Source organism: Saimiri boliviensis, chromosome 2, assembly GCF_048565385.1.
Source record: "Saimiri boliviensis isolate mSaiBol1 chromosome 2, mSaiBol1.pri, whole genome shotgun sequence".
Classification (NCBI taxonomy): domain Eukaryota; kingdom Metazoa; phylum Chordata; class Mammalia; order Primates; family Cebidae; genus Saimiri; species Saimiri boliviensis.
The window spans coordinates 143127943-143155106 of NC_133450.1; the positions used below are offsets into that span (position 1 = coordinate 143127943).

Consider the following 27164-nt stretch of genomic DNA (forward strand, 5'->3'; position numbering starts at 1 on the left):
CGAGCTGTAAAATGTGTCATTTCTAATGAGCCCCGAGTTTAAATTTAACCAGAAGCGTCCAGTTCGGTTGCTTCAAAGGAAGCAGGCTGGATGTGTGGGGGCGTTTCGAGGACGCAGTCAAGTTTCCCCCCAACCCTGATCAAGCTCAGACGGGCAAGGAGGGCAGGTGGGGGACCGGTGGGTGTGAGTAGATAAATCTTGATGCAGACCTTATCTCTTTGTGTGTTCCTAGAAATCTCGGGGAGTTACCTTCTGAGTCCCTGGGTTTGCCTGTCCTGGGAATAGAGTCTCCAAAGAGTCAATGACTGTCGTGCATATGAGACCTCGGGCTTCATTAGCCTGCGGCACCTTTGGAGTCCAGATGCGAACCCTTGGGTGTTAGGTGAAGTGGGCGGGTGTTCCGGGGGTCCTGTACTGAGGGCATGGCCTGTGGTCATAACCCAGGTACCAGGTTAGCTTGGCGGCTGACTTAGGGAAAGTAGATTTTTAGAGAGCTGCCAGGGAGGTCTGTGGCTTTGATTGTGGAAACTGCTTATGTTTCCCGGGTTGAGTATGGGATATTTCTGTGGGCTGCACCCCTGCAGCGTACCCACGAGGCAATGTGACATTTGCAGGCTGTGGCTGAAGCACAGAAGGACGTATTTGTAGGCTTTATTGAGGGGTTACTATATATCTGACTCTTAGTACCTAAAATGCATTGCTTCTTAAATTTTTGAAGCTCATCTGTGGGAAAGAATATGGTCCCAGTTTTACAGGCTCACAGAGGTTCCGTGAGTTCCAGCTGTCCAGACAGCAAGAGGGTAGCAGGTGGGGTATTGATTCCTGGGCCCTCTGACCGGAAGCCGGGGTGCTTTTCTCAGGGGCAGGACGCTTGGGTGCAGGTGCCATTTCTTGGGTATTTTTCTCACTGATCTTGAGTGCCCACAGTCTTGCCCAGTGACCATGAGTCGCTATCCTGTACACCTGCTGCTCCAGAAATATCTTGGGTTCATCCGTGCAGCATTTCTCAGGAACTTCTTGTACAGTGTCTCATCAGAATGTACTGTTGGGAAACTTGGATAATTTATTTTATCCAGTTATACTGCGCTCTTTGATTCTAAGAATATTCGACGTTCATTGTCAAAACTTGGAAAACATGGAAAAGTAAAATGAACTGGATTGAAATATCATCTGTGAGCCCAGCACAGTGGCTCATGACTGTGATCCCTGCATTTTGGGAGGCTGAAGCAGGAGGAATGCTTGAGCCCAGGAGTTTGAAAAAGGCCTGGGCAAAATGGCGAGACCTCATCACTACTTAAAACAAAAGAAAATTCTGTTTTTTAAACAAGGAAAAAGTTATCTGTCATCCCATAAGCTGCTTTCCCCAGCCCAAACCGCTGGGAGGGAAACGACTCTTGATTTGAGTTCTCTGCTATTGGGAGAAAGACCTGAGGCCAGTTCATTTCAGCGTAGGTTGTCCTTGGGCCTTCTCTAGCCACCGCCTTCTGCTAGGTGTTGTGGATGCAAGTGCCTGCTCCCAGAGAAGCCTGTCCGGCCTAGCACAGTTCCTAGGCCACCCCAGGCTCCAGACCTAGTGACTGTGCTGCCGTGGACACAGGTGAGAGAGGGGCGTCATCAGTGCAGGAACGAGGAAGACTTTGGAGGGGGCAGTGTTTGTGCTAGGCTCTGAAGAGAGGGCTGAGTTACCCCTGGTGGAGACAGAAGAAAGAGGAGAGAGGGGAAGGGGCTGACCAGGGGCTGTGAAAAGTGTGGAAGGAAGATGTGTTTTGTGAGAAGCAGAAAAAGTAAGTTCTGAGATTGTCAAGGCCAGGGTCGGGACCTCACCTGGAGATTGGGCATCACAGATGTGCAGCTGGCCAGAGGTCCAGCCTCCTAAAGGTCTTTTGCTGTGGCTCATAGGAATTATAGCAAAATATTACTCCAACTGCCAAGGAGGACTGGAATCCTCCTGGAGTGAGGATGACCTTTCCTGGTGGTCTCTGCTGGTCATTCGGAGTCAACTTCCCTCTACATTTTAGAGGGAAACCTAATGACAAGATTTCATTAGGTTTCTGTTGGAGTTTTTTAAATGGACCTCCCACAATTAAATCTCCAGGGGAATATTTGATTCAGAGGGGAGGCCCTTAGGTGAAGTGGTGACAGAGTCTAACACCTGGCAGACAATTGTGATTAGAGTTTGACTGTCTTCTGTTGTCTCAAAGCAACAGAAATGTTGCTTAAATATGTTCATAATCTTTTCTCCCTGAAAGTAGAAGGACCACGTTTTTAGTTCTCAGTGCTTAAGGCATCCAAGATTTTTTGGGTGAACAGGAAACCCCTTCACATCCTATATGGTGTGCGGGTCTGGCCTGTTCCTAACCCCTCCCCCTTGCCTTGCCTGATGTCTCCTTGGTGTGCAGGGCTCTCCTTAGCCTCTGGGGGAGATCTTTTGAGTCATTGCTGCTTTTTGGGATGGGTGTGCTCTTTCTCATGCAGCGGTGCCTGGCTGGGGCAGGCCCTTGAGAGGTTCATCCATACCTATGTACATCCTCAGAGGACACACCAGGTCATAGGCCTCACGTTCCATGGTCCCAAGTGCCTTGGGGAATCAAGACAGTCTGGGCCAGAGGGCAGCACAGGGACAACCTGCTGGGCTGGTGGGGACCTGTCAAGTGAGGCCTGGTGGAGAAGGGTTGAATTTGGAGGGCCAGGAAGAAGCTGGGGTGCCGGAGAGGCTTTTCTAAACTCCACAGCACTTCCAGAGATGATGAGAAGGTGGGGAGTAGAACAGAGCTGGGTAGATTAGGGAGCGCCCGGGATGAGCTTGTGAGCAGGCCTGCCCAGAAGAGGCTCTTCCCTAGGAGCTGAGAGGGACTTGTTCTGGAAGACCAATGGGAGATGGGAAATGGATGCAGCTGTTTGGAGGCTGCTTTGGAGAACAGATGAACGTGGTTCTGCTTGTTCCAGCAGTCCTGTGCTTCTGTTTGCTCACGTGTCTTTCAGTAAAGACATTGAGTGAGGAGAGTTGATACCCTCATGTTTCTGGAGATTACATGCAAACTGGTCGCTGCGTGCTAGATTCAGTCTGCAGATATATTGGGTTGGACCTGCATGTGTTCTTGAGGAAAAAATAAAAAGAGTCGATGGTCAATATTGAAAAATCAGGAAGTTACTCAGAAATCTCAAAAACCAGGTTCCTGGTTCCCTTGAAAAATAAGAATCTCTGATAACCCTGAGCCCTTGTCCCTGCACACAAGGCAGCTACCGGCAGGAGTCAGGTGGCGGCCACTCCCACAGCCAGCCACACCTCCGACTGCCTGCTTGGACTTTTGACCTCCGTGTTTGCGTCCCCTCCTCGGAGAATTGATTCACGTTTGTATGTTTTTATCTGGACTTGGAAACCTTTGCCCCATCCCTTCATTGACTCTTTACTCCATCCCTCAATCATCAGGGATTGAGCACCAGCTCCGTCAGGCTCCATTCAAGGCTCTGGGAACTCAGTGGTGAACTCAGCAGATGTCTCGCTGCTTGACCTGAATACAGGCGTCCTCTGTGTGTCACAGGGTGGGCAGGAAGGTTGCCAGGGATCAGATATGTAGTGGGGAGGGATGGTCCGGAAACTCCTATGCTCCTCTGACGAGTTGGAACTTAAGGTGAGAGGCAAACTATGGCTTCAGTTAGCTGGGCACAGGCAGTGGGGTAGGGAGTCTCCTGGGGTGGGAGCAGACTGAGGCCGCCTCAGCTGGAGGGAAGGAGGTCCTTCAACTGCACATGTCAGTCAGTCTCGCTCATTCCTTTGTTCCTTCAGTGGCTTCGCTTATCACCTGCTTCACGGAGCAACCTCCTGAGGGCCTGGAGTTGTTCTAGTTCTTGAGACACAGCAAAGATCCCCGCCTCTTGGGCCGTACCTTCTAACTGGGCCAACTGTAAATGAAGCAGTTTTGTATATATATTTTTAAAGTCCCTTGCCTCTCCCCCTGTGCTCCCAGCAAATCCCAGGCTGTCTGGGAGTTTCATCATTTACCGGACCCTCCTGCCAGCACTGTAGCTCCCACTGCTTTGGAGCCGTTCACTGGGGCTGGTAAAGTGGCTGCAGGCTTGCCCAGCGCGCTACCTGAAGACAGAAGAAATATGGTGTCTCACACTCAGTGTGCTGTGGGTTCAAATGTGTGAAGCTGCTTTTATTGTAAATTGAAAAGAAATTTACAATGACTGCATTCGTAGTGACGTTTCTGTCATGATATATTTTCTCAGAACAGATACTGAGAGTACAAGTCCTATCATGTGGGGCTGCACATTTTTGTGGCCTAAGAAAGAGGTCCTCTTAGATTGGCAGTCACTTATTTCAGTGAATTTTAAACTCTTCAAATGTGTGCTTCCTTTTCCCCCCATAGTTAGGAATTTCTGTGGTCAGAGTGTACTCAGTCAAGCAGTGCCACACTTTGATGGCACCTGCTCCTCCTCCATTTGCTCACCTGTTTTAACACTTACTGAATACCACCTCATTGGCAAACACCAACCGATGCCTTGTGTCAGGGAGCCGGCAGGAACCTGTCTCTGGAGGCCACAGTCCAGGGGTAGAATCAAAACAATCTTGAACATTTCTGCAGTTTCCGGTGGTTTTCAGAATGCATTTATAGACTACCTCATTTGATTTCATCCTCAGGACAGCCCGGGGGTGAGGGCAGGGGTGAGTATCCCTCTTTTGCCCCTGAGGGCAGCTAAGGCCCAGGGAAATTTAGTTGCTTGACCAAGGTCACGCCCTGGAGAAGTGGAATGGGGAACCAGCCCCCTTTCTTGCCTTTACAGAGCACTGGTCAAAACCTCCCTGGTTGCTGGAGACCCAGTAGCTTTCTATCTTAATTCGTCTTCAGGCTTCTCAATCTCTTTTCTGATCTTTGAAAAAAAGATCTACCAGCTAAATTAAGGGAGGCCCACTACAGTCTTTAGGCTGCATGTGATACTCATAATGCTAATCATATTAACAGTGCTGGAGAGAGATAAGAAATAGCACTAACGCCAGTTAAATGTGTTTTTAGAAAAAATCAACCACAGCAACCCCAAATGTTTCCTGGTCTCCAGAGCAGCTGTTGGCAAAGCCAGTTTGAATGGGATTCCTTGTAGCCAAGAGACCTTGTAGGAGGTCTGCAGAGATGAGTCATGTGTGAGCTTGCAGAAAAATCATCTCCCAAAGTAGCCCAGATCAGAGATTGCCTTGAGTGCCAGGCTGGGTCTTACCTCAGTCGAGCTGATCGTGTTCCCCGTAGCTAGGATAAGATCACGCTCTGGAAAGAGGAGAGGCCTGACGACCTGCTGCCTGCCCCACCCCGCAGCCGCCTCGCCGCCGGGCCAGGTGTTCCTCTGACTCCTCACCCATCTTGCCCCAAAGGCTGTTTTATGAGTAAATAAATAAAACCCACCATTTGTGAATTATTAAGGGATCTGTCATCCAGCAGGCAGTCATCTTAGTTTCTGGTCATGTGTTTGAGACTGTCTGAGTTGTGTCCTTGGGTGATTCGTCCCCTTTCCTGGGGATTACTTTCTTTATCAGTGCCAGGAAGGAAGGAGTGGGACTCTCAAGTTAGTGCTCCTCTGTGTTTTTAGGCTCCAGACCCCCGGCCCCTTTTTAAAATTTTAAGTTCTGGAATACATGTGCTGAAAGTGCAGTTTTGTTACATAAGCATCACATGTGCCGTGGTGGTTTGCTGCACTTATCAACCCATCATCTAGATTTTAAGCGCATGCCTGACTGCAGGCCCTTTTTTATACACAAGAAGGCCATTAGGTAACCACCCATAGGGAAGCCACTTTGAGCGCAGTCCTTCCTGCTTAGCTGTGGCCCGAGACTCTTCCTTGGACCCTCCGCCCCAAACAGTGTGAAAACCCACTTCCTGGATGCTCTCACAGGCTCCTCTATCAAAACCAACTTCCTCTGGGCTCTTTGTGCCTTCTCTTCCTCTAACAGAGAGTAAACTCCATGGAAATGCCCCAGATCGGTGCTTGAGTAGAATGTTTAACTCATTGAAAATTAAAGCCCTAGTTTCCTTTCTGCAAGTTAAAAATCAACAAGTGTTAAACAGATCATTAGCTTAGTGAGGGAGTGTGCCTGTCTACCACTGTGGTGCCATTACGGTGCCCTGAACACTGTAGGTGCTCAAAAAATATTCACTAAAAGAATGAGTGAATCGAGTTAATATTATCATAGAACGAATTTCAGTTTCTGGTTCCGTATCTCAGCTTATCTTTGGATGTAGCTTATTCTGGTTTTAAACAGCCAGTTAGGACGTTTCGTGGTGCATGAATCGGACCAATATCTGATCAGTGGTGCTCAGTTATTTGGGGGTTCTGTGTTCACGATACACCTTGCTCAGTGTTTTCCTGTAGTCCTCTGAAAATTAATGAGGTTAGGATCAAATTCCCAGAACACCGTTGGGAGAATGCCGGGACACCATGAAGGCTAAGCCGCCACTTGGCTCTGACACTGCATCTGTTGGTCAGTTGATGTTCTTTGAGCTTTCGCTTACATGACTGCCTGGTTCTGTGGCACGCGCAGGAGCAAAGCGCTCTTAGGCAATGCTTATTTTACCCTGTGTTTACAAACCAAGTCACATGCCACCTCTGCTCAGCCTGACACCTATAATGAGCACCATCCCAGGAATCCCGCTCCCTACTTGTTATTTTGTTTTTTTCAATTGGCCTTTGAATGTGATTTAGGACTAGCTTCCTGCAGCATTACTCTCTTCCCGGAATGACTGTGCGGTGTGTGCTGTCGGGGCCTGGGGCACTGGCTGTTGTGTGCCTCTGGCTCCCCCTTCGTTCTTTGTCAAGAGGCATGGGCAGTCTTTCTTTCTACCTCCCCCTCCTTCGTGAGCTAAGATACAGGGGAGAGGCTCACCTGAGTGTATTAGAAATCTGCTGTCTGCTGGTCACAATGCCTCTTTCTCCTGCTTTCTTCTTCCAGGCTGTAGTTTGAAAGACAAGTGACAATTCTTTGAACCCACGTCCCACCCTGCAGTCTGGACTGCTGCTTCCCGGAACACCATGACTCCTGTAACAGCTTAGACCTCTGTCCCCATCAGTCTCTTAGCAGCAGGCCTTCTCTTTGCTTTTCACTGGCTTGCTGGAACCACACAGTGACTTGACTGCATGTTAAGTTTTGCGCTCAGGCAATTCTGCAGTGTTTTTAAAGCATAGAAATGGAGCACCAAGCACAGGATGCTGTGTGGTTTGCCCAGGGCTGGGTTCAGAGGCGTGGATTTCAGGCATTTGCCCTATAGTTTTTTAAAATTTGTGCCATTGGTGTGGACCTGACAGATGCAATTCCCAGCCACACACTATTGTTAAAAATGGAGCAGGAGGCCATGCGCGGTGGCTCATGCCTGTGATCCCAGCACTTGGGGAGGCTGAGGTGGGCGGATCACCTGAGGTTAAGAGTTTGAGACCAGCCTGACCAACATGTAGAAACCCCGTCTCTACTAAAAATACAAAATTAGCCAGGCGCAGTGGCGCATGCCTGTAATCCCAGCTATTTGGGAGGCTGAGGCCGGAGAATTGCTTGAACTAGGGAGGTGGAGGCTGCGGTGATCCGAAATCATGCCATTGCACTCCAGTCTGGGCAACAAGAGCGAAATTCTGTCTCAAAAAAGAAAAAAAAATGGAGCAGGAGTGTGAGGCTGGCAGTATTTGAGAGAAGGGAGGACATGGAATTTGAAGAGAGGACAGCTGACATCAAGTGGAATGTGACCATGTTAAATAGCCACTTAGCTGACCCCAAACAACCAAACAAACAGAACGCCTGGTTGGAAACAGTGGTTGTATTTATTTGCTGGTTATCACATGCACCCATCCTCCGTCAAGTGATGGTTCTAAGTAAACAGATGGATGATTGTGCATGGGGCATGGAACTGGCTACTCGCAACCTCTCCTTTAATCATAAAAATAATAGCAGTAGCTGATGTTCATTAGGCACTTACCACGTTCTGTACCAGGCTCCTTTCTGTGCATTTTACACTAGTGGTTGCATTAATCCTTACAATAGGAGAAAGGTACTGTTACTGTCCTCGTTCTACAGAGGAGGAAACTTAAGACACAGAGCTTTTCTGGGAGATCTGAAAGAGTTAACATTTGCCCACAGTCATATACTGAGTTGGGGCAAAGTTAGGACTAAAGCCTATCTGACTATTCCCCACGCATCTATATTTTCGTTGATTCTGATAGTATTCTCTTGGCTATGTGCCTTGAGTGAAAATGAGCCTCTGCATTTTTTTCAGGGACCCCTCTGCCACAGAGATGGCTGCTGCACTAACAGGACACCCCATCATCCTGAGGGGTCCTTGGGAAGACTGCTCTCCTCCTGTCTGTTCTGCTGGAGCTCACCGACGGCTCCAGAAGTCTGGCTTCTGGCTTTGACCATGGGCAAATTGCTTATTTCTCTGAGCCTCAGGTGCCTTTGTTGTAACTTGGTGGGGTAGATCAACCCACCCCAGAGCCCTTTCTAATGCTGGTTCTTTGTGAGTCTAGATTGTAGTACGTGGGGTGGACATATTAAGTGTTGTTTTGTTGATGGTTTTTAATGGCAGTAAATGTTGGACAGCACTTTACTCATCATCAGAGTAGCTTTTGAAACACTTTTGTACACAGTTTCTTTGTTGTTTTGGGCTTTGCTAATTTGTTTCTTATCATAAGGTATTGGAGTTGCACAAGAGTTTTCCCAGATGAAGACAATGGCAGTTCACATGTATTATTTCCCGTGTGCCAGATCCATGTGTGATTTAATTAATTCTGTTCTTATAAAGGGTCAGCAGTGGCAGGTATTGTGCCCATTTGACAGTTGAGGAAAGGGAGGCGGGGAGAGGGAAGTGACTCGCAGGGTTGGGTGGTGTCTTGCTGAGAATTGGAGTTTCACTTCTCTTCCCTTCCTGGGGTCTAGGGCTGACTCGCAGTACCACCACTGCCTTGGAATGTACTCTGGGGTTCCCCTGGGGCTTTCCAGCCTCTGGTTTCTCCATTATCGAAGTGGCTTAAAAAGTACATTTGCTGAAAATATAGCATGAGAATCTGCTTTGGAGAAACCTTTCACAGATGGCACAACAGTGGGAAGTGGCCCCTACAAATTAAAACAGTTCCATCCACCCACCCAACACTGGCTGTCACTGAGTGTCAAGCAGCCTGCCAGGGCAGGAGAGGGTACTGAGAGGGCTGAGGCATCAGTGCCCTTAGGGAGCTGACAGTCAGCCACCACCTGTGTTGTATACAGGAAACTTTTGATCTTGGCTCTCACACCCTCACCCATGTTAGAGATGGCATGAGGCTGAGCTGGGAGGTGGGAGACCTGCCTCATGGTCCCCAGGTCTGGACCAACCCTGTCTCTCCACATGTGCAGAGAGCTTGTACAGAGCAGTGACTGAACGCCTGTGCTTTGGGTCCTCTCGCTGGGGCTTTAGATACCAGTCCTCCTGTGTCATTGTTGCGGGATCTTGGGCATGTTACCCTGTCTTGTCTAAGCCTCAGTTCCTTATCTGTAAAATGGCAAAAATCCTAACAGCACCTACCTTATGGTATCGAGGGAGAATTAAATGAGATGATGTACATAAAGCACTTTATCAGAGTCAGGACACACAAGTGATCGATAAACCTTAGCTTTTGTTCTCTCCTCAGACCTCCTTCTGCTCTAAAGTAACCATTTCTTTGAAAATGGTAATCTGGTAACTAAAATTCAAACCTCAGCACTCACAGAGAAGGGGAGGTCCCTGGCTATTGAGGTGTTTCCTTTTAGACTGATTTGTTCTTTCTCTCTCTCTCTCTCTCTCTCTCTCTAAGAAGGCTGAAGTCCAGGGAGAAGGTTTCTACAATTAAGTAATAAACGTTTGAACAGATCACTCATAGGAAGAGTAGAGGGCAATTCATTTCAGCTATATGTGTCCCAGTGCATGCAGATAGATCAGGAGGCCCTGATTTTAATTTGAGTCTCTCTCGAAGGAATGGGCCTGTGCTTGCAGTCTGTGGTGTATGTCAGAGCCACAGCAGGGCTGATCCACCAACAGGAATATTTTTAGACCTGTCCCAAGAGACACCTCCCCAGTTTCTCCTTGCAGGGTGACTCTTGGGGATTAATTAAATCATCTCCATTCAGCTCTGGGGGTGAAATGATCACAGGGTTGCTTTTGTGACAGTTAAAACACCGTAAGACATTCAAGGTACTCGTGTATAAGTAACTTACAAATTGCATTGAGTGCTGGAAGCAGGGGCATTTCGTACCCTTTATTTTTCTTCGTTGATTAACTTTCACAGTTAAGATAAATTCAGAAATTCTGTTGTGGTGTTCTGAGTCTTCCTTAACCCCTGCTCCCCTGGGAATTTCTGATACGTGAAAGTAAATGTGTGTAGTCTCCTTGCAAATTTGTCAGTGCAGCTAGCATGAAGCACAGTGCTATTTGTAGAGAGACCAAAGCCCAGTCAACCCTCTTCGCTTTCTGTAGTCATTTGGTCCTGGAGCTACACAACCTCTCAATTAGCATAACCACGCTAATTTGTGCTTCTGCCTCAGCTTGTCAAGAGTGCCTTACAAATATTAATTCTCTGAGCTCATCAGAAAACCAAAGGCACAGATCAAAAGCATGCTTTTCTGCATGATCTGTCCTTGTTTTTTCTGTTCATGAGGAGCTTTCTCTATTAATTACCCTAAGTATGCAAGGTTATAGAATGAAGCTTTTATATTTGCACAAGATAAGAATTGGGCTAAGGACCTGGATTACAGGGACTCAGGCTAGGGATTGCCCATGCTGCAGGGTGCCAAGTACCCTGGCCTCAGCTTGGCAGAAGAAATGCATTTACTGCTGGAGGAAATTCTGTAGGCGAAAGTCATGGGGAGCGTGTGAGTCATGATCTCCCGAAATGCTTGGACCTGTGGCATCTTTGGGCAATGAAGAGGGAACCAGCTTGGCACTGCCACAGAAATACCGTGTCCCCTGGAGCAAGCCAGGATTCCTTCCTGGACCTCTGAACCCCACTCCATAATTTGAGGGCCTTGAACTGGAACGGAGGTTCCTGAGCTTTTTCAGATCATAGGTCTCCCAAGAGTCTGATGGAAGCTCTGTGGACCTTGTCCGCAGGGAGAAAGATTTATTATGTATGGACATGTTTCTGCCAAGCCGTAAATTCCCACTACTGTGTGATAAATGAGAATTTGCAAATAACCGGGGTCTTGGAAAGATCAAATAGAATTTTTGTTGTCTGAAACAATCAGGGCTTAGTTCAGTCAGATCTGAGCCCGAGTGATAATTGTGCATTCCCGGAGTTTGGTGAGGATTCTGTGAAATGGGGCTTGTTAGTTGCTGGGTATAATGCCTGCATGGATAAAAGGAGAACCTTCCCCTTATGGGTGAGGTTTAAAATTTTACATAGAGTAAAATTGATGTTTTGGGGATATATAGTTCTATTTTTTGTTTTTAATTTGTGATGGGGTCACACTGTCACTCAGGCTAGAGTGCAGGATGCAGTCACAGCTCACTGCAGCCTCGACCTCCTGAGCCCAAGTAGTCTTCCCACTCAGCCGCTTGAGTAGCTGGGACTTAGGTGCACACCACCATGACCTGTTCATTTTAAAAATTTATTTTCATAGGGACAGGATCTCCCTATGTTTTCCAGCTAGTGGGGTATAAAGTTTTGCGCATTTTAATACGTGTAGATTTGTATAGCCACTGCTACATTCAGAATACAGGCCAATTCCATCACTCTAGGGAAAAAAGCCTTCTTGCTGCCCCTTTGTAGTCATACCCTTCTGCCACCCTGGCAGCATGGATCTGCTTGCTTGCCTTTTTTTTTTTTTTTTTTTTTTTTTTTTTGGTGAGACAGAGTCTTGCTCTGTTGCCCAGGCTGGAGGGCAGCAGTGCCGTCTCGGCTCATTGCAACCTCCCCTTCCCAGGCTGAAGCAATTCTCCTGCTTCAGCATCCCAAGCTGGGATTATAGCACCTGCCACCACCCCCTGGCTAATTTTTGTATTATTAGTAGAGACAGGATTTCACCGTGTTGGCCGGGCTGGTCTTGAATGCCTGACCTCAAGTGATCTGCCCACCTCAGCCTCCCAAAGTGCTGGGATTACAGATGTGAGCCACCGTGCCCAACCAGCATTGATCTGTTTTCTGTCTATATCTATAGATTTGCATTTTCCAGAATACCATGTAAATACAACCATAGAATATGTGTGATTGGCCTTTTTACTCTGTACTGACTGAGAGATTCATCAAGTTGTTCTTTTGATCACTGGTTCATTCCTTTTTATTGCTAAGTAGTACTCTATTGCGTGGACAATAACTGCTTATCTGCGGGAGAGATTGACCTTGGCTAACTGTATGTCCGTTTGCTAGAAATAGACAAAGATGGCACAAGACCAACAAAAAACAACTCAATTTTTAAAATGGGCAAAGGACTTGAATAAGCATTTCTCCAAAGGAGATATACAAATGGCTAATAAACATGTCAAAATGTACTCAACACCACTGATCACTAGGGAAGTGCCAGTCAAAGCTATAGACAGAGCTGGGTGCAGTGGTGCATGCCTGCAGTCCCAGCCAACGGAAGGCTGAGGTGTGAGGACTGCTTTAGCCCGAAAGGTCAAGACTGCAGTGAATTCTGATTGCATTGCTGCACTCTGGCCTGGGTAACAGAGTGAGACCCCAAAAAAGAAAATTAGCCAGGCACAGTGGGGCAAGCCTGCAGTCCCAGCTACTTGGGAGACTGAAGCAGGAGGATTGCTTGAGCCCAGGCGTTCTGGGCTATAGTGCACTGTGCCTACTGGGTGTCTGTACTAAGCTCAGCACCAATATGGTGACCTCTGGGACTACCAAGTTGCTTAACGAGGGGTGAACTGGCACAGGCTAGAAGTGGAGTAGGTCAAAACTCCTGTGCTGATCAGCAGTGGGATCACACCTGTGAATAGCTGCTGCACTACAGCCTGGGCAAAATAGACCTCATCTCATTCATTCACACATGCATATAATAAGTACGTAACCTACCTACCACAGGGAGATACCACCTCACACCCATGAGGATGGCTGTTTTCAAAAACAGAGAAAATAGAGCTTGCGGATAGCTGAGCAGGTGGAGGCTTCTGAAGGTGGCACACCCAGGGAGGGCTTGGAAGCTCCGCACCCCTTCTCGCAGGGCCTGCCCAGTGCGTCTCTTCATCTGTGTCCTTTGTAATATCCTTTATAATAAATGGGTAAACACGGGGCAGATGGAATTAACAGACTGTGGCTGCTGTTTTTAAACCATGTTGGCCAATATCTGTGTGTCTCTTCAGAGGATGGGCTGTCTTTCTGCAACAAGGGAGAACAGAATCACAAAATCTTTTGAAGGGACCTTGATATTTCCTGTGGCAGATTTCAGTATTGCTGGTCAGAACTCATTTCATCCGTCAGGGTTGCTATGGGCTTTTCTAATTATCTTTAGTCTTCCTTGGATTTACCAGGCCGTGGAAGCTGAAAATAACAATCCTGGTGTTTTAGGAGAGGAGTGGACTTTTTTCCCATGAACTCTATGGGCAGTCTGCTACTTCATATGTGTATATGGCCTTCCTGAAAGCATGTGTGAAAATTGAATATCAAACCTGTATCTTAACAATACACACTCACTGGACACTCACTCAACTGGACACTCACACAGTCGGATGAGTTATCTGAGTAAGGATGAAGATCTATACTTTTGGCATGTCCACTGAACTCTGTCTTCTCTCGGCAGTAGGATTTTATGAAACATGTTTTTCACTAGTGTCAGCTATTCCATTTTCTCACTTTCGCTACTTTTTATAAAATATTAACGGCAAACTATAACAAAGCAGTCAGACTCTTTCCACAACAATCACTGACACCACAACAAAAACAACCCACAGAAAATAAGTGTTGTTGAGGATGTGGGGAAATCTGAATACTTGTGTGCTATTGGCAGGACTGTAAAATGGTGCAGCTCTGTGGAAAACAGATGGCATCTCGCCAAAAAACTAAAAATAGAATTACCACGCGATCCAGCAAAGTATATCCCTATGGGTGTATACACAAAAGAAGTGAAAGCGGGGTCTGGAGGGGATGTTCCTACACCATCTTGGTAGCAGCATCATTCACAACAGCCAAAAGATGGAAGCGACCCAGGTGTCCATGGGTGGGTGAATGGATAAAGAAAACGTGGTCTATTCATACATGGAATATTATTCAGCCTTCAAAAGGAAGGATGTTCTGACTTATGTTCCAACGTGGATGGACCTTGAGGACATTATTCTAAGTAAAATAAGCCAGTACAAAAAGACTGATTGATTTCGGACCAGATGATTTCACTAGATAGTGAGGTGTGTACACTAGGCAAAATTACAGCAACTGAAAGGCGCTGAGGTGGCTGCCAGGGGCTGTGTGGAGGGAGTAATGGAGACTTTCAGTTTTGTATGGTAGAAAAGTTCTGCAGATGGCTGCTGCTGCTGCTGGTGGCACATTATGAGTGTTACTTATTACCATTGGAGTGTACACTTTAAAATGATTACGATGACAAGTCTTATGTGTATTTTACCATAATTTTAAGAATTTTCTGTGGATTCCGAATATTTTTCAGTGTTTATATAATTACATTATTTAATCTAAAGTATCTTTTCAAAATTTTTGTTTATTTATTTGAGATGGAGTCTCACTCTGTTACCCAGTCTGGAGTGCAGTGGTGTGATCTTGGCTCGCTGCAGCCTCTCTCTTCCGCGTTCAAGTGATTCTCCTGCCTCAGCCTCCTGAGTAGCTGGGGCTACGGGCATGTACCACCATGCCTGGCTAGTTTTTGTATTTTTAGTAGAGATGGGGTTTAACTATGTTGATCAGGCTGGTCTTGAACTCCTAACGTCCAGTGATCTGCCAGCCTCAGCCTCCCAAAGTGCTGGTATTACAGGCATGAGCCACCATGCCCGCCCTCCTCCTTTTTAAATAGAGATATAATTTTGCTTTGTTATCCAGTCTGGAGTACAGTGGTGTGATCATGGCTCACTGCAGCCTCAAACTCCCGGGCTTAAGGAATCCTCCCGCCTCAGCCTCCCAAAGTGCTGGGATTACGGGTGGGAGCTGCTGCACCCAGCCCATGAAGCTTTTAATCCAGGGCAGATCTCACACCTCTGGGTGGGAACCCAGTCATCTTGGACCTGGGCTTTTCAGCTCGGCTGGGTCCCTGCTGTCCCCTGGCAAGCTTCCATTCCCATCAGGGACTAATGGAAGTCTCTGAGAGCCTAAATGTCTAGTCGAGCTCCAGCCCCTGGTGCTGATGTAGCTTGGCACATAGTTAGTGCTTGACTCACGTCGCTGTTAGTAAAGACTCTCAGGCTGTGCTGTGGCTTTCCTCTGAGGGCTCTGCCTGGATCCGTCAGCGGCACTTACTCTCTCCGAGTTGACAACACAGATGGCACTTATTCCAGCGCTGTTTGGCAGGATTCCAGGCTATCGCCACATTCTTGAGAAGGTATCACTGGCTTGGGGGAAGGGAAAAGAGAGGGTGATCTAGGCAAAAGCGAGATCAAGTCCCTCTCTGAGAATTTTCCTGCCTGGTAGGCCCTGTTAGGTGGTATGGTGCCGCTGTGTGAGTGGGAGTGCCACCTGGAGATGGCCATGATAGGGTCGCTGTTCCCACAGAGTCATTAACACATCTCTGTACGAATCTGGGTGATAACCAATTACCTTGGGGTTTTTTGACACTAAGGTACCAACACATGTAAGACGTGTTATTGATTTAATGTCTCTCAGGAAACAAAGGAGAAAATACACTAGCGAGTGGGTTATAAAACACAACTTGATTTCAAAATCGAAGCTGTGAAAAACTACAGTACCCAACAGAGAATGATTTTGAGACCCCTGGCGGATACCAAAATCCACAGATGCTCAAGTCCCTGATACAAAATGACATAGTACTTGCAGATAACCTATGTACCTCCTCCTGTATACTTTAAATTATCTCCAGATTACTTGCAATGCCTAATACAGTGTAAATGCTACATAAATAGGTGCTATATCATCTTATTTAGGGCATATTGACAAGAAAAAAGTCTGTACCTGTTTAGTTGTAGACACAACCATCCATTTTTTTTTCCTGAGTATTTTCAGTCAGTTGGTTGAATCCACAGATGCAGAACCATGGCTACAGAGGGCCAACTGTATGTGACTCAGAATCAGGGAGACACTGACCCATCTTCGAGCTGATTTCTTAGGCACCTCCTATATACAGTCAGTGGCAATAGATGCTTGGAACATGGATATAGAAGTCAGGGCTCCTGCCCTCGTGGAGCTCAATGTGACTGGGTCCAAGTGCACCCCTCCAAATGAGACTTAGCCATTGACTAAAGGACTCTGGACTTTGGCTTGTAAATGCACCTCTATTCTGGCCTCTCAGTTAGATATCTGGACACTAGAGGAAAATTACTATGAGGATCACCGTGCTGACAGAGCGCGTGACAGATGGAGTGATGATCACACTTCCCGGTTTCCGCCTGCTCTCCTGGCATCATTATTAATAGAGCCCTCCCTGCCCCATTCGAAGTGTCCTGGTTTGGGTGAGAAAACACTGAGGGGGAGTGATTATTGATATCTATCACATTCCACAAATTTGTATGGGAGAGGGTCTGGGTTTGCAAAGAGAGAACTGCCCCAGGTCCACAGCCTGTTCTAACGCAGGTCAAGCCCATGGAGTCTGCGGGAGGGTCGGTGGGGTTTGGCTGGAGCTCCGTTCTTCCATGGGCATCTGCTACTTGGCATGTTCCAATCACTCAGCTCCCAGAAGCATCAAAATCTGGGATGGTTTGGTTCAAGAAGCATAAACATGCACATACAGCAACCAGAGCACAATTTTATCCTAAGGTAAAAATCAGATCAACCAAATCTCAAATTGGCATTTTTTGGAATGGGCGGAAAGGATATGAGTATTTTTGTCAATTTAAGTTTTATGGAGAAAGTTGGAAAATAATTATATAGGGATATTAGTCTTGGTTAACTTGGACAGAAATTTTTTTTTCTGTTGCTATGGAAAAGGTACAGGCATAGGATTTTTCTCAGAAGTTTCATTTTTTATACAAGTGATATATTGTGGAAGGAGGTTAAAGGAAACAGCCAGAAAGACAGGTAGGAAACTTTATGTTTGTCACAGATTGATAACTTTCTACCTGTGATGGCAGGTGTTTCTGACAGGGTCATCAGGGGCCAAACAGTCACTGTCCTGAGGACCTGCCGGGTACCCAGAATGCTGCCTGCCTGTTTGGTGGCTCTCAGTCATTAGCACCTGGAGGTTGCTGGGCTCCAGTGCCTGGTTTCTGATTCAGTAGGTCTGTGGTTGGGCTGAGAATGGGCATCTCTAGCAAGTTCCCAGGTGACACTGCTGGTGGAGGTGGGGGTATCTTTGGAACCACCACTCAAAGTCTAGAGAGGAATTGGAAGGATCCTACAGACTTGACCTATGAGATAAAAGGTTGCCCTTATAGTGATGATGATGATGACAACGATGACATTAACAAAAAATTTCTGTGCATTAATGACAGGTGCTGTGATACATGTATTTAATCCTCCCAGCAGCACTGGAAGGAGGTAACAGTAGCCTCATTTTACAGATGAGAAAACTAAGGCCTAAGGCTAGACATGGTGGCTCACGCCTGTAATCCCAGCACTTTGGGAAGCCGAGGCAGGCAGATCACCTGAGATTAGGAGTTTGAGACCAGCTGGGCCAATACGTTGAAACCTTGTCTCTACTAAAAATACAAAAATTAGCTGGGTGTGGTGGCCCATGCCTGTAGTCCAGCTACTCGGGAGGCTGAGGTGGGAGAATCACTTGAACCCAGGAGGCAGAGGTTGCAGTGAGCCAAGATCACGCCGCTGCACTTCAGCCTGGGGTGGAGTGGGGGGACAGAGTAAGACTCTTGTCTCAGAAAAAAATAAAAGGAAAGAAGAAAATATAGATGCATGGGGAATCATCAAATGGGCTATTCCCCTAACTGCCTCAACTCAGTATATGACTATGTGCAAATATTAACTCTTTTAGGTCTCAAAGAAATGCTCTGTGTCTTAGTTTTCTCCTCTGTGGAATGAAAACAGTAACAGTACCTACCTCTTCCTGTGAGGATTTAGTGCAACCACAAGTGTAAAATACACAGAAGGGAGCCTGGTACTGCACATGCAAAGGACCTAATGAACATCAGCTACTACTGTCTCTCTGGGCAACAGAGCGAGACTTTGTCTCAGAAAATAAAAAAGGAAAAAGCCCTGAAGGGTTTATGTGACTTATCCGTCTAGGATGAAGAGCTAGGTTAGGAGAGCTAGGTTGAAGTCACTGCCCAGTATTGAAACAAACACTTACCAAATGGAGAAGTAGCTTAATAATATTCCCAAAAAGACATCGCAAACTGAAGATGATTCTGGTTCACATGTATAAGTACATGTGAACAAGAAAATGTTGACCCTTCTGCTTCCAGTTCATGCTTTTTGTTGGCAGTATCAACAGGGGAAAAAAAAAAACAGCGATCTAATGGGCCCTGACAAGAGATGGCCAGAAGCCGAGCAGCAGGAAGAAACTCTTCCGTGAATCTCACTCTGAATGTATATTGTGCCTTGGGATATTAGGTGATTAATTTGGGTGATACACTAGACATCATGATAAGCAAGACATGTACAAACGAAACATCTAGAACGTGAAGACAAAAATAAAATTTTGCCAGGCTCTGTGGCATGTGCCTATTGTTCTAGCTACTCTGGTGGCTGAGGTGGGGGGAGGATCACGTGAACCCAGGAGTTCAAGTCCAGCCTATGCAACATGGTGCAACCTTGTCTAAAAAAAAAAAAAAAAAAAAAAACCCACAGCCTCTAAAATTTAAATTTTATCTGAAGTCATGCTGTACTTTCGTGAGTCATTTCAGAGCATAAAGTATAATTGCTCTTACAGAGCTTCATCTCAGCCCTCTTTTCGAGGCTCTTTTCTCTCCTGAATTCTCCATTTGGGAACAGGCAATCTAGTCCCGTGGGTCGAAGCCAGCTAGCTCAACACTGGTCATTCTCAAACGCATGTTTCCAGCCCCTCTTTAGGACTTTGTGTGCCTGAACAAGAGCTCTTGATTCTCCACCTCACTCTCTCCCTGGTGACTCCTCTCGGGTTCCCCCATTACAGTAAATAATGCCATTTTTGACCCAGTTGTTCAGGCTCAGAAATCTTGGTTTGGATGAGAAAACAAGAGAGTGTCCTTGCCTCCTTCTCCCAGCACACATCCAGTCCCTCAGTAATCCCCTGCGATTTACTTTCGTAAATCCTGACCAGCCCCTCTCGGCACCTCCTCTGCTGACCCCTTACTCTAGGCCACCACCATTTCTCTCTAGACTGCCCGCTACCCTCCTAACTGGCTTCTTGGTTTCTGCTCCCGACTCACAGCCATCCATTCCGCATTCCGCATTCTGCATTCCACAGCCAAAGCGTGAACTGGATCACATGGATCCTGTTTATGATGATCGCCCAGGGCTTCCCTAAACATTTGGAGAGATCCGAGGTCCTCGGTATGGCCTGTGTGCGCCCTGTCCCCTGGCCCTTGGCTCAGTCCCCGACACCCCTCTCCCCTGTTGCTGTGTCCCAGCCACACTGGCTTGTATGCTCGTCTTCCAGGTGTTATTTGGCCTCAGAGCCTTGGCACTTGACATTCTCTTACTGGAACATTCATTCCCCAGGTATTGTAGGACACCTGCTGAGAAGCCATGAACAAGATTCAAAGGCTACTGGTGCCACCGTTTGCTTATCATGTGACCTTGGGAAAAGTTGCTTACCCACCTCCTTTTAAAAATGAGTTTCTTATTGATAAGATGGATCCCGTGGCAGGGTTGTGGTGAGTTCGTGCCGGGCAGTACTGGATCATAAGCACTGGGGAAGCATGAGCTACTCTTCCTGTGTCCTTTGCTTTCTAACTCCCTCATGTCTCTGTTCAGATGCCACCCAGAGAGGTCAGCCCTACCCACTGGGCCCAGAATAGCAAACAGGGCTGCCATCACTTTCTGTCCTTCACCCTGCTCTTTTCCCCCCTTTAAATGTAGCATTTATTTGCTTGTTTTTGTTTTTGTTTTTTTGGAGACAGAGTCTTGCTCTGTTGACCCAGGCCGGAGTGCAGTGGTGCAGTGTCGGCTCACTGCAACCTCTGCACCCGGGTTCAAGCGATTCTCCTGCCTCAGCCTCCCGAGTAGCTGGGACTACAGGCAGACGCCACCATGCCTGGCACTAATATCTTGTGTTTTTAGTAGAGATGGGTTTTCACCATGTTGTCCAGACTGTTCTCACACTCCTGAGCTCAGGCAGTCTGCCTGCCTTGGCCTCCCAGAGTGCTCGGATTACAGGTGTCAGCCACCGCGCCTGGCCTATTTGCTGTTTTTTATGATTTTCTCCCTCATTGGTAGGTAAGCTCCCTGTGATGCTCACTAATTTTTGTTGAATGGATAGTGAGTATCCATTGGGTATGGAGTCCAGACCTCTTAAGGGAGACGGGTACATTTTACAAGCTTGAGGAGCACAGCCAGAGTCCAGGCTGTGACCGTGTTTACACTTGTGCAGCTCAGTGCAGAGGGCCATCGGCAGTGAGTGGCTCGGTCAAGTTCTTCTGGAGGCGGGGAGTTGTAAAGGGCAGGAGGCATCACAGCCTGGAGACTGAGGCTGGCAGCGTCGGAAGGGAGAGGGGCTGGAGTCTTCCCCAGAGCAGGCATGGCCTCTTCCAGTACTGTCATGGTCCAAGTGAAGCAGAGGCTGTGGGACCCTCAACACTTGTCTTTGAGAGTCCACTGGATGTTGGCTGTTAGGTTCCATTTGACTCTGTGGAGAGGAGGGATGCAAGCTACAGCACAGGCAGGCAGTTGCAGGGCTGTGCACAGTGTCCGGTCTTGTGAGAAAGTGGGAGATGAAGGTGGGAGAGGTAGTTTGGGGCCAGACTCCAAAAGGCTTTGAGTGCCAATCTATGCACTTAGGACTTCCACCTTTAGTGTTATAGGAAGCATCAAGGAGTTTTTATTTTATATATATGTTTTTGAGACAGGGCCTGCCTCTTGTCGCTCAGGCTGGAGTGCAGTGGTGCAGTCTTGGGTCACTGCAACATCTGTCTGCCAGACTTAAGCCGTTCTCCCACCTCAGCACCCACCACGCCCTGAGTAGCTGGGACTACGGATACATGCACCACCATGCTTAGCTAATTATGTTTTACTTTGTTTTTTAGGGACAGAGTCTTTTGCCATGTTGTCTAGGCAGGTCTCAAACTCCTGGGCTCAAGTGATCTACCCCCCTCTGCCTCCTAAAGTGCTGGAATTACAGGCATGAGCCACAGTGCCTGACCATATCAGGGATTTGGGGAGCATTCTCTGTACATATTTAGACTTTCCTCCAAGTCTTCCACATTGCTCCCTTTCCTATACGGAGGGCTATGTTTACTTCCTGGCCAAGTCCTGACTTTGTAAAGAACAACAAGTAAACAGCCTCTTCAGAAGGCTGGATGCTGAGCCCTGATTGCCCTTCAGTGAACCAGCCTCATCCATGAAGGTCCTCAAGCTGTCTCATTGGGGGTCCTTGATATTTGAAGCAAGGGACAGGTTCTGAGCCCCTGTGTTTTGCAGATTAGGTTAGCCCAAGAAAGATGGGTTGGGTGTCTTTGCAGTTCATTTCTATAGAGTGTCATTCTAGGTCTGCCTGGATAGAGAAACGAAGCAGCCTCATGTGGCATCCATCAGCATTGGCCAGTGGGAGTCAGCATTTGTAGTTATTGACACATCTCCTGCAGAATTGGGGCGGTGGGCTAGCTGTGGGAGAGCACTGCACTGGGAGTCAGTGTCTTGGGGCCTCTAGCCTCCTGTGAAAGGTCTTTTTTCTCTGGACTTCAGTTTCTCCATTTTGTTATAATGAGCTGGGCTAGCTCAGTAGTTCTTAACCTCTTGACCTCCTTAAGTTCTTAACCTCCTTAAGACTTTCATGAAAGCCATAAAGCCGTAGACCTCTATTCCTAGAAAAATGAACACACATGGTTTGCCAACACCTTAGGAACCCCCAAAGCCCACGACACAAAACCCTGGATCTGTAAGGCCCTGTCCCATCCAACCGCCGGCCTTCCCCTGGGCATGTACCTCCAGCTACACAGGGCCTTCATTCACGCTGCCCTTTGCCTGGTCCAGCTCTGCTCACCCTTCAAGTCTCACCCTTACCTGATTTCCCAGATTAGATTAGGTCACCCTGCTAAACATGCATCTCCCACGCTGAATTTAGCGCTGATCACAGTGATAAATAAGCGATTCTTCGTGCACGTTATCTGACCCTCCCCATGCTCCATGTTGGTATTTGTTGAGTAAATCTCTGAGGCCCCTCCAGATATGAGGTTCTGAGACTGATCTGTGAGTTTGCAGATGTATCATAAGAGAGTCCCTGAGCTTGTATTTCCTGACACTTGACACGTGTTGGCCTTTTCCTTCCATGATTTCCTCCTGGACTGGACAGGAGAGTCACTTCAAAGCAGTCTAGGCCAGACTCAGTGGCTCATACCTATAATCCTAGGACTTTGGGAGGCTGAGGCTTGAGGATCACTTGAGACCATGGGTTTGAGACCAACCTAGCAACCAAGTAAGATACTGTCTCTACAAAAGATAATTTTAAAAATTAGCCAGCCGTGGTGGCAAGTGTATATATTCACAGCTAGTCAGGAGGCTGAGGCTGGAGGATCACTTGAGCTCAGCAGTTGGAGGCTGCAGTGAGCTGTGATTGCATCACTGCACTCCAACCTGAACAACCGAGGCTCTGTCTCAAAAAAAAAAAAAAAAGAAAAAAAGCAGAGTCTAGAGGACCCAGAAGATAGAGAGTCTAACCCAGACTTTCTGCCTCAGTGCTCTGCTGGGCCTGACCTCCAGGCTGGTCATCGCCTTGTTTATGTTCTGGGCTGAGCTGAAACTCCTACTTGGAACATTCCCACAGTGCTTGGCGCTTCCTCTTATTGTTGTATTTTTCTCCAGGAGGGAAGTGACCAACATCAGACTTTCCTCCCAGCAGACAAATTCCATACACAAAGCTTTGTGTCAGCTACCGGGTACCCGCCTGAGAGCCCAGCCTCTGTTTCTTTGGTTCTGGGTGGGTGAATGTCCACCTTACAGGGATCCACCAGCCCTTCCCTTCTGAGCCATTTCTATCTTAAAAAAAAAAAAAAATCGCCTTCAAGAAGTGAGCAGCGCCGTGAAGGATTCTGACTTAGATCAGAGTTTGTCTGAAGCCAACAGCATCTTGCATGTAGGGGCAGGCGTTCCTTTAAATGTTTCATACTTCAGTGGCTGCAGTATTACCTCTCTGGCTTATGTCATGTGCCACAATCAAAATATCATTCCTTCTGTAGTCCAGCTACCTGGGAGTCTGAGGCAGGAGGATCACTTGAGCCCAGTAGTTCGAGGCCAGCTGGGTAATAAAAGGAGGCCCTGTCTCTTAAAAAAAAAAAAAAAAAAATTCTGAGGTACAGATGTTTGTAAGATAAATTTTATTTTAATTATACTAAGAGAATGAATTATTCAGTAGAATAAACATCTTTATTTATTTTATTTTTTTAAAGATGGGGGTCTCGCCCTGTGGCCCAAACTGGAGTGCAGTGTGCAGTCACAAATCACTGCAGTCCTGACCTTCTGGGCTCAAATGATTCTCCTGTCTCAACCTCCCACATCAGCCTCCCGAGTCTAAATATCTTATTTAACCTTTAAACTGCCCTATGAAGTAGATAGCGTAATTGTACACATGAACATATGTGAAAATAGGTGCAGAGAGGTGAAGATTCTATCCCAAAGTTGCTCAGCTAGGAAGTGCCCACAGAATCAAACCAGGCCAGAGGGCCTTCAAAGCTAGTTCCTTCACACTGCCCTCCTGCCTCCTCTGGTCATGGGGAAATGGGCAGCAGAGGTTTTCCTAGCCAAGCGTAAAGATTTGGGAGCTGGATCTGGCCTTCAAACTAAATGCCCAGCCTTGATCCCTACCCATTTCTGAGGAGTCTGTGAAATGGAGGATTGGCTAGTTTGGAGGAGATGATCTTGTAAATCTGCTTGGGTTTTACAGAGATGTGCGGCTTGTGGCAGTCATACGTGAAGGAGTGACCTTGATAATACATGGTCAAGTCGGGTCTTATTGAAGGCAATTCATACAGCCACAGCATTCTCTACATATTTGTGCAAGGCTTGGAAACTCAATCACAGTGGCTGTGCAATCAGCCTTCTGCTTCTGCTAACAGCTCACTTTTGATTCTTCCCATTTGTGAAGCATCAAAAAAGTCTTGTGTTGTCTCCCTGAAATGTGGGCTGGAGATGGGTCACTTGCCCATCTTCGATTGCAAGCATATTAGTCTTGAGGGATGGCTCAATTTTGTTTTTTTGATTGTTTGTTTGTTTGTTTTGCTTAGTCGGTACATTGCAGAAGGGATGACTATAAAAGACACTTTCTGAACTGGGGATTAGAGAGGAGTTCTTAAGATTAGATTATTCTGTTCCTCTCCCCTTGAACAATTCCCATTGGAATAAGTGTGTGGGTGAGGGGAGGGCGTGATCACCTGAGAAGTGGTTGGACCACAGGGGTCTTGTTTCAGAGCTGTTCTTTCAGGGAAATGTCCAGTTCATGCTAAAGGTTCATTCATAGTTAGTTGTTTGGAACCTAGGATACGTTTTCTCCTGGAAACACCGTTACGAACGTGTTGGCCCCTAGCTAAGAAACAACAGAGCACACACCAGAGCCCAGGTTCTGTAACTGTGACCCATTGTTCTGTGTGTGCATAGACGCCGAGAGGAGCTGCCCCAGACATGGCTCCTGACTTCAGGGGCTTCGCACACTGATAGGGAGGAAACTCCAGGGCTGGGAACACCCTCTGACTCTTGCTTGGAGAGGAGAGTTTACTTATGGATTACTTGGTTAACACATTCCAGGGGGTGGGGACAATCAGTGTGTGTATGTTGGGGATAATTCTCATTGGTTTATTTCATCACCTATCCACCCATTTGTTCAACAGAGTTAGTAAGTACCTACTGTGTACTTGGTATTCTGCTGTACAACTGTTAGGTTTCACAGGACCCCTCTTGGTGTGGTGGGGGTTCCCTGTGCTTTGTTCCAGTTTGTGGCTGCAGTTTAATCTGGGGAGGAGCTTGGGGGCTCTGTGAGGGAAATGGGGAGCCTCTGCATGCGTGCTGTTTCCTGCTGCCTCACTGGTGACAGTGCAACAGACACGTGCTATTTTCTTTGCCAAGTTTGGAATCTCTGACTGTGATTTTGCAAAAATTATCTCTGATTGGTAGATCAAAATAGGAAGCCTTTCCTAAGTGAAATATTTCATATTTTCATATGAAAATAGGTGGAGTACAGTGGCTCACATCTGTAATCCCAGGACTTTGGGAGGCTGAGGCAGGAGGGTCACTTGAGGCCAGGAGTTTGAGATCAGCCTGGACAACATAGGGAGACCCTGTTTCTACAAGAAACTTTAAAAATTAGGTGAGTTGGCATGCACCTGTAGTCCTAGCTCCTTGGGAGGCTCAGGCAGGAGGATTGCTTGGGCCTGGGAGGTTGAGGTTGCAGTGAGCCATGATTGTGCCACCACACTTCAGCCTAGGTGACACAGCAAGACCCTGTCTTCAAAAAAAAAAAAAAAAAAAAAAAGATAAATATTCACCAAGGATTTCCTGAGTTTCAGGCAGCATGCTAAATACTTTACAAATGTTCTTACAGCTGAGGAGGTAGAATTGGACTTATGCCCAGTTAACAGATAAGGAAACTGAGGCTGCTGTGCTCAGTTGGCAGAGCCAAGGGCAGAGCCAGGATTTGCACCCAGGTGTTTGGGCTCCAGAGCTTGCGTTCTTTTTTTATTTTTATTTTCCTTGGAGACATAGTCTCGCTCTGCCACCCAGGCTGGAGTGCAGTGACGTGATCTCGGCTTACTGCAACCTCCGCCTCCTGGGTTCAAGTGATTCTCCTGCGTTCAAGTGATTCTCCTGCCTCAGCCCCCGCCCCTTCCCCCCCATGTAGCTTGGATTACAGCTTAGTGCCACCATGCCTGGCTAATTTTTGTATTGTTTGTAGAGACAGGGTTTCACCATGTTGACCAGTCTGGTTTTGAACTCCCAGCCTCAAGTGATCCACCCACCTCGGCCTCCCAAAGTGCTGGGATTACAGGCATGAGTCACCTAGCCCGGCCCAGAGCCTGCATTCTTACCTATATTATGCTACGGGGATTCTTTAGGAGTTTTTATAACCTCAAACTCTGGGATTGAAATAAATGAAATCTTTTCATCTACCTCGGCGTTGTCTTCCTTTTTACCAAGAATATATGATTGATTTCATTCCCTTCTTTTCTTCCAGAAAACCCATTGTTCAGAATTTATGTAGTGTAGCCCTTTCTCCAGCAAAATTGTTCCCAAAGTGCAGTGGAAGTCTGGAACTTGAGGTTATAAATTCTTAGCTGTGTTTGTCCCCATGGTGTTTTCTTCTTTGGAGACTGAGGTGTAGCATGTGTTTTGATGTTTTGTTTTGTTTTGTGTTTCCCTTGGAAACACAGTATTAGTGAAATCAGCTTGTTTTCTCTGACAGTACTTGTTGCGTGGTGCACACTGGTCTGAGCATGGGACTCTGAAATAGAAGGTGTGGCATAAGGGACTGTGTGAAAATATTTCTCCTGGCATGCCGCAGAATGGTTCATTTATGACTTTCAGCTTTTTGATCACCTGATTCCCCACTTCTCCCCTGGGGAAAAGTGGTATTAAAAGTATTTGGAAATAAAATTCACCCTCCAAGCCGCTACTATGCTGATGAGCAATAAAGTGTCAAAAGAATGCTGAGGAACAGCTTCTTAATATAGACCATTACTGAGACGCACCGGTAGGGCGATAACAAGCCTTTTCTTCTGATTTCCTCCCTGGAGCCAAAGGGATTTTGAAAGGCAAAGACTGTTTAGAGTGAAATTCCTCAAGCTTCTCTTGTGAGGGCTGCATGGGCTCTGGCGCTGGGTGGTTTGGGATGTCCAAGAGATGATCCCCTTTCAGCCAGTGACTCGGCCCTCAATTGCCATTCAGGAAAGACGCCGGGCTCGGGAGGGCCCTGTGATCCTCTGGCTTTAAAATGGGCAATGCTATTGAAAAACAGAAGCCCTTGAAACGAGGCCATCTGTACCCCTGGAAACAAGGTAAGA

General features: G+C 47.0%; 1 protein-coding gene across 18 annotated transcripts in view; it reads left to right on the top strand.

Annotated features, from left to right (window-relative positions):
- RAPGEF1 (Rap guanine nucleotide exchange factor 1) overlaps positions 1 to 27164 on the top strand; it is a 157810-nt gene that overhangs the window by 673 nt on the left and 129973 nt on the right. The window contains exon 1 of one of the 18 annotated variants that reach the window (XM_010341564.3): positions 1 to 27158. The exons of 16 other annotated variants lie outside the window; for them this stretch is intronic. In XM_010341564.3, the coding sequence (XP_010339866.1) occupies positions 27095 to 27158 (64 nt within the window). In that variant the 5' untranslated portion in view covers positions 1 to 27094. The remainder of the gene's footprint in view (positions 27159 to 27164) is intronic. One more of the 18 variants, XM_010341607.3, reaches the window with a different exon arrangement.